General features: G+C 43.0%; 1 protein-coding gene across 1 annotated transcript in view; it reads right to left on the bottom strand.

Moving 5' to 3' along the window:
- trappc10 (trafficking protein particle complex 10) overlaps positions 1–16,841 on the bottom strand; it is a 19,775-nt gene extending 2,934 nt beyond the window's left edge. Inside the window, 26 exon segments of the mRNA XM_034213454.1 lie at positions 1–35; positions 233–335; positions 338–415; positions 914–955; positions 957–1,057; positions 1,060–1,078; positions 1,180–1,303; positions 1,513–1,613; positions 1,738–1,966; positions 2,388–2,550; positions 2,757–2,898; positions 3,006–3,176; positions 3,178–3,536; positions 3,753–3,862; positions 4,764–4,901; positions 5,542–5,633; positions 5,846–5,922; positions 6,165–6,279; positions 6,453–6,599; positions 6,912–7,159; positions 7,279–7,390; positions 8,010–8,205; positions 8,366–8,565; positions 10,616–10,751; positions 13,723–13,804; positions 16,677–16,841. Coding sequence (XP_034069345.1) covers positions 1–35; positions 233–335; positions 338–415; positions 914–955; positions 957–1,057; positions 1,060–1,078; positions 1,180–1,303; positions 1,513–1,613; positions 1,738–1,966; positions 2,388–2,550; positions 2,757–2,898; positions 3,006–3,176; positions 3,178–3,536; positions 3,753–3,862; positions 4,764–4,901; positions 5,542–5,633; positions 5,846–5,922; positions 6,165–6,279; positions 6,453–6,599; positions 6,912–7,159; positions 7,279–7,390; positions 8,010–8,205; positions 8,366–8,565; positions 10,616–10,751; positions 13,723–13,804; positions 16,677–16,737 — 3,381 coding nt within the window. The 5' untranslated portion in view covers positions 16,738–16,841.
- Between the last annotated feature and the right edge of the window lie 385 nt (positions 16,842–17,226).

Raw genomic sequence — 17,226 nt, 5'->3', positions numbered from 1 at the left:
CCCACACACCGCCCAGTTACTGCTGCTGTCAGCCACTGTGGACATGGGAATGAAAATAATGATTACTAGAGCTTAGAGAGTTTAAATGCCAATATTTTGTATACACAATAAAAAAATGAAACCTCCACGTTACTAGAAAAATACCCTCTGATTTTATTGCTTAATGTTTTTTCAATGCTTTGATTTATCCATCCTTTAAGAAAACCCAGAAGACAAACTGTTCTCCACATACCTTCATACATGAGTTTAGTGGTTTTGAGGCCCTCAGTGTCGGTCTTGCTGTCCTCTGCGATCTCTCCCTCTGCAGGTTCAGTCAGGCGTGTTATACCACACCTCCAGCCCCACAGAGGAACCCGGAGCGACAGTTCTGCTCCCCAGCAGGAGGCAGGATCTCTGCTCTCACACTGTACAACGTCTGACAATAACAAATGGAGAAAATCTCACAAAATAGAACAGACTGAGGGACAGTTTCATCCCACACGCCATAAACACGCTAAACAACCTGAGCTCTGCTAAGTGCCCCCGATAAACATTCCTGTTGTCAACTTGCGATACACTTATTTGTATAAATAGTTATCAACGCAATAAATCGTATTTAATTTTGTCTTAATTTACATTATTTTATTTCATATTCTGTTCTTGTAGCCTACATATCATATTCTATTTACATGTATATAGACCTTTTGCTCTACTTTTATTTTGTATTTTATTATATGTTTGATTGTTGGAGGAGCTCAGGTCAGAAGATTTTCATTGCCATTTCTACACTGTAGCTTTGTGCATATGACAATAAAACCTTTGAATTGAATAGATTTTTCATGATTGTTTTCATTTTCAGTTATTCAATGAAAAGTTGAGCAACTGACAAAACAATTGAAGCTTCATGCAAGAAATAATGTTTAAGTGAACTTACAGTGACTCCTCGAGCTGGAATCTGGTATTGGAAGGGTTTGAAAAGCAGAGACGTCTTGTTTGCAGCGAGAGAAGTTTGTAGAGAAGACACACTGGAGACAGGAGGGCAGGTCGTCCTGCCACCTCACCTCCCACAAGCAGAACAACTGTGCTTACTGCACAAAAGCTGCACCACAACACACACCAGACATACATATTAATTAGTAAATAGCCTTCAGTCTTAAATCCCTCAGGCTGAAAATGATTCATGGTTTTTGTTCTTCTCACCTGTTGAGTTTTAGTGTTGAGGGACTCCAGCTCCAGTGATGCATTCTGCTTCTCCGTCAGCTTCACTTCTGCCAGCGTGAAGTTCTTATCTGACATGTTCTGCACACACACCTGGATGTACTTCCTGTGGGGTGAGATGAAAGGTGGCATGTCAGACTTGTGTATGAGCGAGTTTGGGAATGTACATGGTAAAGAACGCTATGAACATATTAAGGAAGTAACCTCTAGGTTCTGTATGGAAAGGATTTCATGTAAAAGAGGAACTTTTCTTTGGTTCCACATTAGTTTTTTATTTGCGACACAAACAGGAAAGTATATAGAATGGAGGCCCACCTGTTACCAGCAGAAAGCAGAGAGTGTTTGGTTTTGAAGGGGATGTAGAAGGTGAGGGCCAGCAGCGTGGAGTAGATCGACCAAGGACAGTCAATGGACATCTGTGGACAGACGCCAGCAAGACTTTACTATCAAATCTCTTAGTATGACAATAAGACCTCCTCCATTATTATTTCCCCCACATCAGTTACAGCTCACTCTGAAAGTGTGTGTTTGTTTCCTCACCCTCTGGTCGATGGCGGTCATGGGAGTGTCAGGATGGCTGTAGCTGCGTGGTCGGTGGCGGACCTCTCCGTTGGTCAGCCTCTCGTTGGGGGGGTGGTCGGACCCGGACGGGATGATGCACAGAACCTCCAGCTGGAACTCCAGAGTGTGGTACGGGGGGGTGGCGGGCAGGCTGATGCTGGTCACCTTCTCAGACGACTGGATGGACAGAGCGCTTTCCCCCACCACTCTGAAGGGACGAGGACAGAAAGGGAAGCCGTGAGAACTTTAGAGCTGTATCCGTATGAGTCAGTGTGTTTATAGGCACACACACACTTCTGGTTTCAATAGGAAACAATAATGCAATAATGACAGAAAATCCAGTTTTCAGCTTTCTCTTTGTTTTAAATTATGTTTATCTGTATATCTTTGGGTTTTGGACTGATAAAACAAGACAATAAAAACATTTCCTTGGACTTTGAGAAGCTGGAATAGATTTTTTTTCACTATCTTCCTACATTGTATATATCAAACAATTGAGAAAATAAAAAGCAGATTAATTGCTAACAAATCGTTAGTTGCAGCCATAGGTAAAATCAGTTAATAAAAGGTAGATTCATGCCGGAAAAAGTAGATTGCATTGAATCAATCAGATCCTTTAGAATGTGTACTGACCACCTGTGGGGTTGCTGATGCGGGCGGAGCAGCTGGTGGAGGGCAGGATGGGCATGGTGTCGGTGTTGCTGAGCTGCAGAGCGTCCCCCTTCTTCACAGTGTAGTGACCCGTCAGCAGAGTAAACTTCACCTTCTGAGACAGACCGGCCAACAGCGGCTCTGAAAGCACCAACACAACTCCAGTGAGCCACGGCTCCACACACATGCTGCTCTGTGGTTAACATGATCACAAACACAATGCTGTCTGTTTGTATCCCTGATACGTGCTCAGTTCAAACTTGTCAACAAGACTTTGTTACTGAACTCAAACTGTGACCAATAACCATATCATGGAGGTGGATATATTATATTCAAACAAATCTGACCTGATAGAGGCTCCACGGTGAGTTGTGGCTCCTGAGAATAGACTTCATACTGGACTGATGGGTAGATATGAGGCAGAACAAACTGCACCTGACCCACGGTGGCAAACAGCTGGCGCAGTGTGTACGTACCCGGTTGTCCACTCTACAGAGAAAAGAGTGACTGATTAAAGGTGGAAGGTAAGGAAACAAACAGGAGTTTAACATTTATTTAAAATACATTTTAAAGGCAGCAGCAAAGTGTCTCTTTACTGGTGCTGTGAATGTGATGCTGTTATTCCCGGGCTCTAACGTTACATCCTGCACTTTCAGCATCTGTGCTCCTTCCTTCAGGGTAATGGCAGGAGGGCTGACACAGTTAGGCGTGTCCGGCGGTGAGATGCTTTCCGGAAGCCGCATAACCAGATGAGTGTTTTTACACACCCACTCCTGTAGAGTTGAGAGAATTGTCCGTTGGACTCCTGTCCTGAATCTCCTCAAGCTCTAAAGGGGGCCCACCTGAGGAGGAGGAGGGTCCCGCTGACGAGGTGTCGTGGCTAAACTCCACTGTCCCTGGGATAGTTTGTCTGGCAGCTCCCTTAGACCTTCCATTAGTCCCTGCGCGCTCCAGGTCAAAGTGAATGCTAGCCGCTAGTTGCTGTATGTGCACCGACACGGGCATCAAACATCGCAGATTGATCTCCACCTGCAGGACGGCTCCGGAGTGCACCGAGGCTGTGGCTGGCTGGAACTGCAGCCGCGTGAGTTGAGAAAAAACACCCATGCTGAGAGTGACTTTGTCAGCTGTGGAGGAAGAAGATAACATGTGATGTTAATTTACTATAGATTTTTTCTCAGATCATCAGCTAAAGAGGTGATTGTTTGAAGGAGGCACAACAACTTGATGACCCCTTGAAATAACTGAACATCATTAGCTTATAATAAAGAACAGAGTAAATAAGGTTTTTTTTTGCCTTCATGTTTTTAAGTGTTGTGTTGTAAAAGGTCATTATCACTTACACTGATCTTCAGACTTGCCGGCAAAGGTCAGAATTTCTTGACAAAAGTGCTTCCTCTCCTCCATGGTCAGATTCGCATCACCAGCCAACAAGGCACTGGTTTGTAAGTAGCTGCAGCAGGTTGTAAAGGAAACCGAACCCTACAGTGAAGTCTGTGCAAGAACACCACCTCTATCAGGTTCACATTATAACCCTTTGCAAACTTTCCAAAGCTGGACAATACTGGACAAGCTTCTGTATCCCCAATGGGCGAGAATACAAGTGAACTAACTAAAGATGATTACTGTATTTCTTCTCTAAATTACGAGGATATTACAGGGTATACGCAGGAATCCTGAAGTCAGATGTAATACCTTTTAAGACCTTTCTTAAGACCCTTTCCATAAATGTTAGGACCTCATCCCCACTTGGAGTTTTAACCGGTTACATTGACACACACTACCTCACATGTACTATATACAGTATTGATTGTCCTTCCTCCTTATCTTCCAACCATTTGGACGCAAACTTGCATTTCCTCATAACGATGTTGTTTAACAAACGGCGTAAACGGACCTTCGCACGCTATCAAGCAGTGAGCGTGCGATGTCCTGTTCAGATGACGTCAAATCCAACGGGATGCCAGAAATAAACTACACAGAATCACACTACACACCTACGCAATGATTACATTCAGGCAGACTGTAGAACACAACCTCTTTGGACAATTTATATACTTATTGAAAACAAGCTACAAAATGTAATACCTTGGAAAATGCCCTTTAATACTTTTTAATAGCCTTAATTTTCGCTAAATTGATTTATCAACTTTTAATACTTTTTACGACCCCGCGGACACTCTGTATTAGACATAAAAGTTAAGTTAACGTTTTTAGTTAATAAAATGTGAAACAAACTTCCACTAAACATTCCACTGAAAAACTGACGGATATTTCCTTTTTAAAGTTTAACATAAGTGTAAAGTCAACATATTTGGCCCTTAATTGGTCAAATGGCTGTTTTTGAAGGATACTCTTCAGTCCTGCCCAGCAGCTTTTGACACTCAGCGATCTGTTTCCTGGTGTGAGTGACAGGGAGGCTCCATCCCTCCGATACGTAGGACTTCAGAGCTTCCTGTAAGAAAGCCTCTGCCTTCTCAGGGTCCCCCCTTCTTCCTGATAGACAAACAAACACAGCACATTGTTTCTCATATGCACATCCACATTGTCCCAAACATTATTTAATGCTACTTAGAAGTGAAATCAACACAAATATAAAGGCCAAAGTAAAGGAGGACAATGAAAGAGAGATTATCTTTATCGTACAGTATGTGATTGTACTGTCAGTTAGCATATACAAATGCAAATCTTTGTAAACGGTATTATTTTGCTTTATAATAAAAAAGGTTAGCGTCTACTTTGAACGTAGAGAACATTAAACTGTGCAACTGTTATTGCCTAGTGTTTGGCATTAGGCCATGTTATGATCTGAATCTGTTTGTTATCTGTAACACACCTTACATGTTTGGGTTAACATGTCTGATTAATCTTAGTAGTCAACCTAAAATATGTTTTTAACACAGCAAGAATGCCAGGATGACTCTAGTAGGGGGTTTAAAATATCACTTTCAACTGCACTTTTCATTTATTCTGCCTGATTAGACCTCTCCTCGGGAGTGTGTGGGTGTTAACAAGCAGTGACTGATTGACAGTTCTGGAGAGGTGGCCTAATCAACCAGACTTACTGAAAATACCAGTTGGGATGCTCTTGAGCTTTAAGATCATTTTGAGACCTATTCAAAGTGAGCTTACATGTAGAACTCAGCCAGGCTTTTCCCCACCAGTCTGGCAGACCTCAGTCGGCTGATGGCCCTGTACATCTCCATAGCAGCATGAGAGAGCTCCTGATACAACAAGCGGCCAACCAGGTGTTGGAGGAAGAGGAAACGGTTGATAGGGAAGAGAGGATAGAGAAAATCAATCGTCTCCCCTGAGGTTTACAGCAGGTTACATCAGAAAAAAAGTTTGGGGACAGGAATTCAAAAAATGCGTGCCAACTTCCTGCTTTGCCAACTCCTGAAGTACAACATAAAGCTGTGGCAAGAAGTGGACTTACAAGATAGTGCCTTTCAAAGGCTTCCACAGAAGACAAGGCCTCCTTCAGCTTTTTGTAAGGGCTCTGTAAACTGCTCACTGTAGAGGAAGAAAAAGGGAAATTGATTACATTATTTTGTCTTTTAAATAATACTCTTCATTGAACCTTAACAAAATGATTGGCTGAACAAGCTGTCAGTGAAAAGGAGACTCAGAACAATGGTAGAATACATTGTGACAACATGGACCAACAGAGTCATCGCTCTATGTCTGCTGTGAAAAGCTGCAGAGTACAGCTGAGGGCTACACTAGTTTCATTTCCCAGGAGAGTGTGAACTCACCAGTCTCAGGCCTCTCATCCCCCAGACCGGCCAGCAGATCCACAGTCCTGTTCAAGTCCTCAGAGGTGGGTCCCTTCTCTGACACCAGGCCGCAGAGTTCCCCCAGGGACTTCAGCTGCAGACAGGAACAAGAATGAATAATATATCTGAAACCTCTTCTCCACCAATATTTGGAGAAAACCCTTTTAACCAGATATTGACTGCTTGCTATTTAATAATCCCCTTGATTATATAAAAAAACATCAAGTGATCAAAGCCAATGCTACAGGATTCAGTTTGATTTGTTACCTTGTCAGTGGCGTAGGCCCACAGCCCGACAGTGTGTGAGCAGTTAGCAGCTAACTGGGCCTGATCACAGCAGCCCTCGATTCTGTGCAGAACCTCCAAGCAGCTGAGAAACACCCAGCAGTCCAGAGCCCCCTCCACCACCGACACCTGAACAAGAGGGGCGACATCGCAGTGTTATGATGGAGGACACAATCTATTCAGTCTGTTTCAATGCAGTCTGCTGTCCATCCATCACAGTATGGATAAGGATGGTAACCCAATCACCTGTTGTCTAGTGAAGTTTAAGATTCTCTAGATAAACACTTTATTACCCAAGAGATGTGTATTTTCTTGGAAATGTGATTGATTGAGGAAGTCGGAATACATATTTGTTTTAAGTGGCTTCAGAGTCGGAAGAGCTGAGTACATGTTGATTTAAGTATATAAACATGAACAATGTCCCTTCAGAAGTCTGTTTACCTCCAGCAGGCGTAGCTCCTGAACACAGTTGTGCAGCAGCTCCAGGGCTCTCTGAGTGACCTCCCAGGGCCTCAGGAGGAAGATGAGCAAGGTGCACTGTCTAGAGAACAGGTAGCTCCTCAGATCCAGCAGACTGGCCTCCCCCCGCTGGATCCCATCCCTCTTCTCCATGTCGATGGGCCGCCGAAGCAGCAAGCCGCTCCAGTTGTTCACTGGAGCGCAGAACGAGCCCAGCCAGTTCGCCGTATCTGTGGATAGAAACACAGACAAATGCCAAACTTTAGATCTTGGAAACAGAAAATGTATGCACCAAAAACGTGTCTTTATTCTGCTAAATTAAACCAGCCATTTGGTGGTGTTTAATTACCTCCAGCTCCAAAGTTGAGGACATATTGGGTAAAAAGAGCATCTAGTTCATCATACTGGACCAATGCATCTTCAAACTGCTGCAGCATCTCAAAAACAAAGGCCAGCTCCTCCTGCACACAAATAACATGTGAAACACAACTGAACTGTGACACTTTTCCCAACAAAAGTAGTGTGTATAAGCATTTTTAAACTATAGAACACACAACTCAAAAATAGCCAATAGACTCTGCCTTTTAGTTTTATTCCTGGTGACGCAAGTTTGTATGCCCTTTAAAGATGGGATAGGTAATGTTGAAGAAACCAGCTCGAGTGCGCTAGAATTGAAAAAATACACAGCCGGAACAAATCTGCCACTTCCTCACAGAGCCCCTCCTCCAACACACACGAACGCGCACATGATCAATGAGGGCACGAGATAAGTTTGTGCACAGATGGAAGGCTGACAGGCAGGTAGGCCATCCAGTTACTTTAGCCGGGCCGGCTAAAATGATTGGTCGTGCTTTTTACAGAACTAGTCTTCCACAGATGACATTTTTTCATGGATTTTTTGTCAAAGCACTTACTGTAAGATAGTCATTACTATCGGGATGTTAAGAGCGTTCCATGGAATATAACAAGTGTATCTCGAGCCGGTTTCTCAAACTTACCTACCCCACCTTTAATACAAGTCATGACACAACCTCAGATTATCTTTCTGTGCAGATGCCTGCCTGTTGTTTTTCTTTGTACCTGGACCATGAAGTATTCACAGAAGCTCCAGCCAGGCTGAGTGCGTTTCTCTCGGAGCGTCCGCATGTCGTCTTCAAAGCGTCCCAGGTTCTTTGTGAAGGACATGAGGAGGAGGGTTCGCAGCTTGAGCAGCAAGGAGTTCCAGGATTCCTGAGACCGGGACGAGTCCTTCAGAGGATCCGACAGCACCACACACCTGTGGCAAGGGGAATTACCTATATTTACTCAGGGAAGGTTGAGTCAACGGGGCTTATTATATTAGGCAGGTAGTAATTATGTTGCCTGCTGTGAGAACGTATGAGAAGGGCAGGCAATTTCACCTCCATCAGCTTGTTAATAGGGCGGAGTGTCCTGACCTGTCATTCTGCTTGTTGCAGAAATCGCTGCGGATCTTGTCCACGATGGATGACCGAGGCAGGATGTTAGTCTTGTTCTTCTTCTTAGTGTCGTTTGTCTCCACAACGATGATGACCCAGTCTGCTGAGCCATGAGTCCGCAAGCTGTTCTGCCAGCGCACCATGTCCTCCTTTACCGTGCTCTTATACGCCTCTGTGTCCTGTAATGAAGTAGAATATACATTTAAAAAACATAATTTTCCCTCTCTTTAATTGTCTTGTGTGAAGCCAGAAAAACATGACAATTGGAAATAACAAGTTAATATGGCATGTGAAACTCTTTTTTTAGAATGTAAACCATCATGTGATCCAAAAGACATTTTACCCAGGGCTAGTAGAAGTGCAGAGCTGAGGTTAACCCTTGGTTAACAATGTGTGTGTGTGAAAAGGGGCTAAGCTATCCAAGTGTCAACTCTTATCCCAGAGCTATGGCTTTGCAGTGAGAAAAGCCTTTATGACATGGCCATGGTGTCATAGATTGTGACAGAAAGACTGTTCAGGGAAACCAGACAAGCAGAAGTACATGCCTGTGCATTTTAATGGTTTTTTAATGTTTATGTTATGCAGGTAAGATTTCTCTCTTTTCTGAACCAACAAAGTTCTCTTTTTTCTTTGCGTTTAAAATATTAGATCCTGCAAAACAATGGTTGTTTATCAAGGACTCACTTTCTTATGCAGTCTCAACAAGGTAGTCTTTGTAGGTCTGGTCTATTAAATTGTAAAGCAAGCGGTGTCCCATACTGCATATAACCAGGGCAGTAAATTATTACACACCCACACACACACACACACACACACACACACACACACACACACACACACACACACACACACACACACACACACACACACACACACACACACACACACACACACACACACACACACACACACACACACACACACACACACACACACACACACACACACACACACACACACACACACACACACACCCACACACACACACACACACACACACACACACACACACACACACACACACACACACACACACACACACACACACACACACACACACACACACACACACACACACACACACACACCACACACACACACACACACACACCACACACACACACACACACACACACACACACACACACACACACCACACACACACACACACACACACACACACACCACACACACACACACACACACACACACACACACACACACACACACACACACACACACACACACACACACACACACACACACACACACACACACACACACACACACACACACACACACACAAAAACTGCCATAGTCTTGAGTCACGCGCTGATGACAGCACTTCCTTAAACTAACCAGCTGCTCAGTCAGCAGCAGCAGCAGGTTCCTGCTTCCCTTCTCTCTATCCCCGGTCTGCTTTCCCTAAGCAGCAGTCTTGCAAGAACATCAAGTTCAGCACAGGCAGTTGAGTGCAACAAGTTGTACATAATGTCGAGATACATTTGAAAACATATTCTTCCTTTCTTCTATCCACAAGAAGCAGATATTTTTCACTCCACAAAACATAGCTCTTACTAAATGTTTGACAACTTACATACATTTAAAAGGATTTTTCTTTTGACTATTGGGAAGAGAAGCAGACATTGCTTATCCTCCTGAACAAGTGGAATAAACAAACTTTTCCAAGATTCTGTGTGATTTGACTTTGGAAAACAAAGTCAACACAACATGCAGACTTATTATAATTACTCAATGTGTACATAAATGAATGATGGTTAATATAAAAGTTGTGTCTTTCTATATATCATAAAAGGAACCTCTACGATAACGACCATAAAACAGTCATTTAATCCACGCTCTCACAGCAGCATATCTTTTTTTATTAGACTTAAAGCTTTTATGACCACAAAAACAGAGACAACTGTCATCTGTATTGTGTGTTTAGCTATACTGAAAAACCAAAGTGTTCACAGAGAGTCATTTAATGAAAGCACACAAGTCTTTGCACCTGATCTGCCAGCGGGATAGAATTTAATTCAACAGTCCTTTATTGTCCCACTGGGACAGGACATGTTTCTAAGGAAGAGCTGCCAAATGATAAGACAAGCTTCCTTTGTTATCTTAGCACAGTTTGATAATGCACAATGCAATTATAAATGTTTCCCAGTATTGCCAATGTGGCGTGTGTGCGCGTGTGTGTGTGTGTGTGTTTTTCAGGCTACTCACACAGCAGTCGGTCCAGTAGATGTGGAGGAAGGGGAAGGTGAGGAGAGCCTTGTTGCCGTCCTTTGGGAGCAGCTCCTCTTTGAACTGGACAAAGTTAGCTTCAAGGTGGATCATTTTTGGTGCACGGCCATACGTCCTGCACAGAAAAGAGGGAGGAGTTTAGTAGGATCAATGATATGCTGTTTACGGTCAATAGATGTTTAATGTGAGATCAACTGGCTAGGTATACTGTATATGAAAGACCAAAACCCAATCCACTGGTATTGTTTGAATTAATAATGTTTATGGGTGCAACAACTAATCGACTTAATCGATTCAAATCGACGACCAAATTAGTTGCCAACTAATTCAGTCGTCGATTCGACAGTGACGTCATCACGTGTGTTTTACACGCCGTTAAGCTCCAACGTTATCGGTCTTTTTATCAGTACTGGAGACATTTAAAAAATATATGTGTGACGAAGGTAACTTCGTCACTATGGACTGACGGCTTCAGGCTGGGTAATATTGTACTTTATTAGCGTGATTGCACAGTACAGTTGATGTCTGTGGCTGATGATTGTGTGCACCTGGTGTCCTGTGTTGTCTCCTCCCCCCTCACCTGTGTCTTGTTGTGCTGATTAGAGTGGGTGTATTTAGGGTCTGTTGCCCTGTCTGTTTTGGAGGCTGGTAGGGTGTGTGAGATCCTTGTGGCTGCCGGATGTGTGCAAGGAGAACAGCAGGATTGAGGCTGTGAACTTTGTGCACATGATTTTAATAAATGCCCACGTCGGGTTATATTTTTGGATGTTCTGCCTCTGCCTCCTTGCTTGGTCTGGGCCGCTCAACGGTCAGCTTCACAATTGGTGTCAGAAGTGGGATTTGACCAAGTAAGGAGGTGAAAATTACGAGAGGAAAGAAGAGGGACCAAAGAGAGGAACCGCGGCTGGGGGGTGGCTATGCCTGGAACGGACCAGGGAGCCATGGCTGTTGAGGCAGCAGGAGACGAGAGACAAGCAGCGGGAGACGGGCAGGAGGAGCGGCGTTTGCAGGTCGAGGAGGCGGACCCGGACCCACGAGGAGTCGACGGACCCTGGGTCGTGCTGGAGGCAGACCAGCGCATTGCAACGGGACGGAACGGCTTCCGGATGGGTGGCATCGCGACATGATTGACAGCGGCTTCACTGGCCCCGCTGGAGGTGGCGGAGGAGGCGGCGTTGAAACCGGGTGGCTGACTGGTTGTCCCGAAGCCGAGACTGTAAAGACACTGTGCTTCCTGGGGAGAGGGGGAAGGAAATGTGACGAAGGTAACTTCGTCACTATGGACTGACGGCTTCAGGCTGGGTAATATTGCACTTTATTAGCGTGATTGCACAGTACAGTTGATGTCTGTGGCTGATGATTGTGTGCACCTGGTGTCCTGTGTTGTCTCCTCCCCCCTCACCTGTGTCTTGTTGTGCTGATTAGAGTGGGTGTATTTAGGGTCTGTTGCCCTGTCTGTTTTGGAGGCTGGTAGGGTGTGTGAGATCCTTGTGGCTGCCAGATGTGTGCAAGGAGAACAGCAGGATTGAGGCTGTGAACTTTGTGCACATGATTTTAATAAATGCCCACGTCGGGTTATATTTTTGGACGTTCTGCCTCTGCCTCCTTGCTTGGTCTGGGCCGCTCAACGGTCAGCTTCACAATATGTCATGTATTATTGCTACAAAAACATTATATCGCAGTCTTAGTGTCGCCAACTCGTTTCTAATATGCAAAAAGACAAAAATATGCGTCTATGATGTATTTTCGATCTTTCCAATCGAGATGAGATCTCTCTCTCCCCCATCTGTGTGCGAGGGGGCGGGGCAGTTTACACACACGCGGCTGCTACATGCATGCAGCAACACACGGCGGGGATGGCGGAGAGAAGCGCTCCAAGGTGTGGTTAAACGTTACCCGTCTCGATGTGGACAATGCTCGTTGCCAAGAGTGCAATAAGAATTTAGCATGTAAGGGCGGTAACACGAGCAATTTGTCTAAACATTTAGCTAAAGTGCACCACATTCAGACGGAGGAATGCACCGGGTTCGACTGTCTTTCTAGTAGCTCTGTAGCCCCATCCACGAGTAACGTTTCCACGTCAGCAACACACGGAGATAACAAAATGATACAAACATGGGTTAATGATTAGAGGTAACTGAGTTATTTAGTTTGTTAAAGTTTCAGCTATTCTGTTTACAGTTCTGTCATCAGATTATTTAATACGATTTGTTAAAACACTGTTGTTTCTTTTGATGTGAAATATTATTTATTTAATTTAAATTAAAAGCTATGTTAATTTTGTTCAAAATGTGTTTAGTTAATTTAATAATATATGTATTTTTGAATCAAGTATTCATCTTTATTGTCTTCATTGTTAGTTTCCACATGCCTAAAACAACCTCAAGCTACATCTAAAAGTTGATGGCTAAATAAGAGCGTTTGAGAAATTGTGCAAGGCATACAGTAATAGTCCGAATAGTCGATTAATCGTTTCATTAATCGATAGATTAATCGATTATCAAATTAGTCGTTTGTTGCAGCCCTATTAATGTTATCGAATCCTTTCCCTGGAGAGAGAACAAGGCCTTGATTTGAGACTGGTTTGTTCTTGCAAAAACAGCCTTCCATCTGTGCACAAACTTATCTCGTGCCCTCATTGGTCATGTGCGCGTTCGTGTGTGTTGGAGGAGGGGCTCTGTAAGGAAGTGGCAGATTTTTTCCGGCTGTGTATTTTCAAATTCTAGCGCACTCGAGCTGGTTTCTCCAAAATGACCTACCCCACCTTTAAAGGGCTTGTGCCCATTCACTGCTCTTCAAAACCACAGAACGCTTTATACACCCTTATTGTCTTTCACTGTGAATGGTTTGTGCATATGTTGTTATTATTGTGGTAGTGTAGGACATTTAAAAAGCATGGTGTAATGACGTAACATGTTGGAAAACCTTTACCAAAAAAATGACCTGTGACAATATCGGAGTGGATAAAAACGTTACGTTCCAACAACTACGTGCTCCAAAATTGAATGTGTGGAAATTAAAAATAAAAAGCTTTACAAAGATATGCAATACTAAGTTTTCCCATCACTCGGCAGGGCAAACCTCACCTCCTCCATTCCATTGGCTCCCTCGGAAGTTGTTGGGCCAATGAGGTATAGAGCGACGTAAACAAGCCCTGGTCTCCAGCACCTGTGATGAAAAGGGGAAGAGCATTTAAAAACCAAAATTCAATTAGCCAAAAAAAAATTATAAGTCGACACAGTTCACAGATTTTCATTAACTAACCGGTTCTTCGTGTTTAGCCAAGTACAGCCATATCGATGATACACATTTTTAACTGTGTAACTGGTTAATTAATCACATATTTCAGTCTTTCCTGCTGAAGAACAGGCACATTTCCTACTTGGAAATGATTGTTTATGCTTTAAGGAGCTTCATGTTGAAAATATTTGAATGAACTGACAAACATAATTTCTGCACAGCTGTTTAAAAACCATCAAGTTTATGTCCGTTGTCCCTGAGGCTTTTACAATCTTCCTAGCATGCAACACCCTCTAGTCTAGGCCTATCCTTAGACCATGTTTCAGCACCATGTCGGCTTCATAGTAGTGCACAGAGTCTGAGTCTATCTGGCATAGAAGCCTCTGGAAGTATCAAAACAACAAATACGGCATCAGCTATTCCTATTGGAAAGACAAATATTAGGTGTGTGCCACCATAGCTGCAGCTCACACCTCCCCACTGCATTAAGTACCAATCTGCTCATCATATCATCGTATATTTCTCAAAATTGAGAACATCTCCTAAGTAATGCAACAGTTTTGTCATCACATTGCATTTAAAAGGTATTATATGAATATGAGAATAAGGTGCTTGATGATCAGCTTTAGTTTGAAGAGCTTTACATTGCAGTACCTCAGCTGTTTGAGAGTCTTCTCTAACATGTTGGCACCGAAGCAGTGAGGATCCGGTGGACCAACCCCTCACTAATGGTACAATACTCAGCCTAGCTCAACAATAAATTCACTTTAATGTCTCCACCAATGCCCCATTTCTCAAAAGCTCATTAACAAAACTGCCATTCACGCTAGCTGTGTGCGTTCTGGAGGGCTGAGGTAATTGGTCAGGCTACACTGGAACTGGGCCACGTCCAATGAACCACGTGAAAAGCCATTTTTATAAATAGGTTAGCCCCAAGGGGAAAAAAAGGACTACTAGTTCTACACTATTCATCCAGTGTTATTGTAAACACCTTCAAATATCCTGCAATACAAACTTCAGCACTTCAGCACAACTCGTAGTCGGTTCTATTTTAATCCAGTGTGCTGGATTGGAGCCAACACATAACCTTGTGCTGACAATTTGCCTGCATTGTTAATGAATTCGCCTTGCCCTTGCTGCTCACTGTTTATCAACTGGAGAGATACATGACATCACTGGATGTGCAGGGTTGCTGTGTGGTGGGCGTATGATGTTTTGTATGCAAAGAGAGACATTTGCATGAACAATCGACACATAACACAACATAAACTGGTTACTCTTATAGTTCATAGCTGCAGTGTAACAATGTAATGTCAGCATGGATTAGTTGAGTTACTTGTGATCTTTCCACAGTAATACAGCACCGGTATGGTCCAAACAAACTGAACTTTGAATGTCCACAACAGCTATCACAAACTTATCACATGCAAAGCAAACACCAGTATAATCCCTTTGACCGTGTGAGTCATTCACACACAGCGTCAAGTAGTAGAGAAAGTGAAACACTGCTCATTTTGCTGGAGACTTATTACAAGGTTTTATTCATAAATCAATGTTTTGAGAAATTCTAAAAAAGAATGGCGAGTTCACACTTCTTCGGAGTGACACACTTAAGTCAACTGTACATGTACGGTAGCATATAGTCTGCAGGTGATTTAAATCATGATAATCATCAATGATTGATAAGAACATAATACATGTCTTACTTATTCTCTCACTTGCCCTTTTCTGCCTCAGACCTAAACTGTGTCTATGCTGTAATTATCAGTATTAGATTCGTTTCAATAAATACACTGGACTCTCAGAAACAAGCCACTGTTTGAAAAACAGAACACTCTTGTATTATTATTTCTGTATGGCATTACATTGAAAGGGAATAGATTCCCTCCAAAACATAGCAATGTTATCATACATGTTAACGTGTCCTGTTGTTTTTATGCTTAACCTAGATAATGAAGAAATTAGAGAAATTGACTGTAATTCTAAAACATTGCACTCCATGGTTATTGAGTCTTTGGAAATAAGAGTTGTATAAAACGTGTTTGTTCTTTATACAAATTAGGGTATATAGGGTTTACTTGTTATACATGTTGACTGTATTATCATCAAAGTGCAAATATAACTGTGATTTCAGAGGCACATACACCTGAGTCAGGACACCTGCTATCTGCTCAGCTGTTCCTCGCTTGGGGCAACCTGTACCTTAGATTTTGATTCGTCTCACAAAAATAACACTGGATGAATAGTGTAGAACTTCATAATCCCCAGTGCCTCGGTCTGCTCCTGTCCTAAAAATGGAGCAGCCTGCGGTGTGAGAAGAAGCTGGCACCCACTACCAGAGCGGACTCCTAAAATAACCCCTTCAAGGAGCTTACATAAGATTCCAAGGGATTTATGAATGGCAAACTGACCCCACCGGGCCAACACGATGTTGCGACTACAGTCTGAGCTGCCAACGGAGGAAACTGTGGCTGTCCTTTAGGGAACAAGCTGATATCCTTCCCTAAACTGCAGCAACTAGCCGTGACGTTATGTCGTTAGCTAGGCCTGTTAATTAATGTAGCTACTAGCTAGCTCAAAGATTCCCGTGTGGACATTTAGCACAACCAGTGGTGTAGTATGAAAGTAAGAAACTATTACAGCCATGACAAAATAAGCCACACATCAAACCATGCACACACAGAGTCTGGTTAATATAAGGGAGCCAGCTAGCTAAGCTAAAACTAGCTACTGAATATAGCTAGCTGGCTAACTGTCAAGAGCAGAACAAATTAGACGTATCCTTCTACTAAACACTCACATGTCACAATCGGCTTGTTTTCCATAGTATAGATGATCGGCTTTTCCTCTTGACACTCCATATGTGTTAGCGGTGGTACTCCATGAAAATTATATACAAACCGAGCTTTATTATTAGTAAATGCTTATGTATGCAGTTGTGTTGAATCGATGGGGCCTATGTCCCCACTGCACTTCCGGGAAGTGCGTAACTCTGCGTCATTAAAGGGCCGACCTGACACATTGCATTGGTGTTATTCATCGGACTTGGAGTTGACAGAAAGCTAGTATTTGTGGGTTTTTAATTTTTTTTTAATGGAAGAACTACTTAGAATAGATCCTTTCATTTGGAAGCAATACCCCATTATACGAGTAGGGATACAGTTAGTATAATTAAAGGACAGTATTCAACAGTAGGCCTATGCATACATTTCTTTTTCAGTGTTATCAGTAAAATGTTCAATCAAACGTAAATGATAATAATGATCAACTTTATTTAAACAGCACTTTTCAAATGAAAGTTATAAAGTGCTTTACATTGTAGAATAATAACATTTCTGATTGCACTGAGC

The sequence above is a fragment of the Gymnodraco acuticeps genome, unplaced genomic scaffold (assembly GCF_902827175.1).
Source record: "Gymnodraco acuticeps unplaced genomic scaffold, fGymAcu1.1, whole genome shotgun sequence".
NCBI lineage: Eukaryota > Metazoa > Chordata > Actinopteri > Perciformes > Bathydraconidae > Gymnodraco > Gymnodraco acuticeps.
This window is presented reverse-complemented; position numbering and strand designations above follow the sequence as displayed.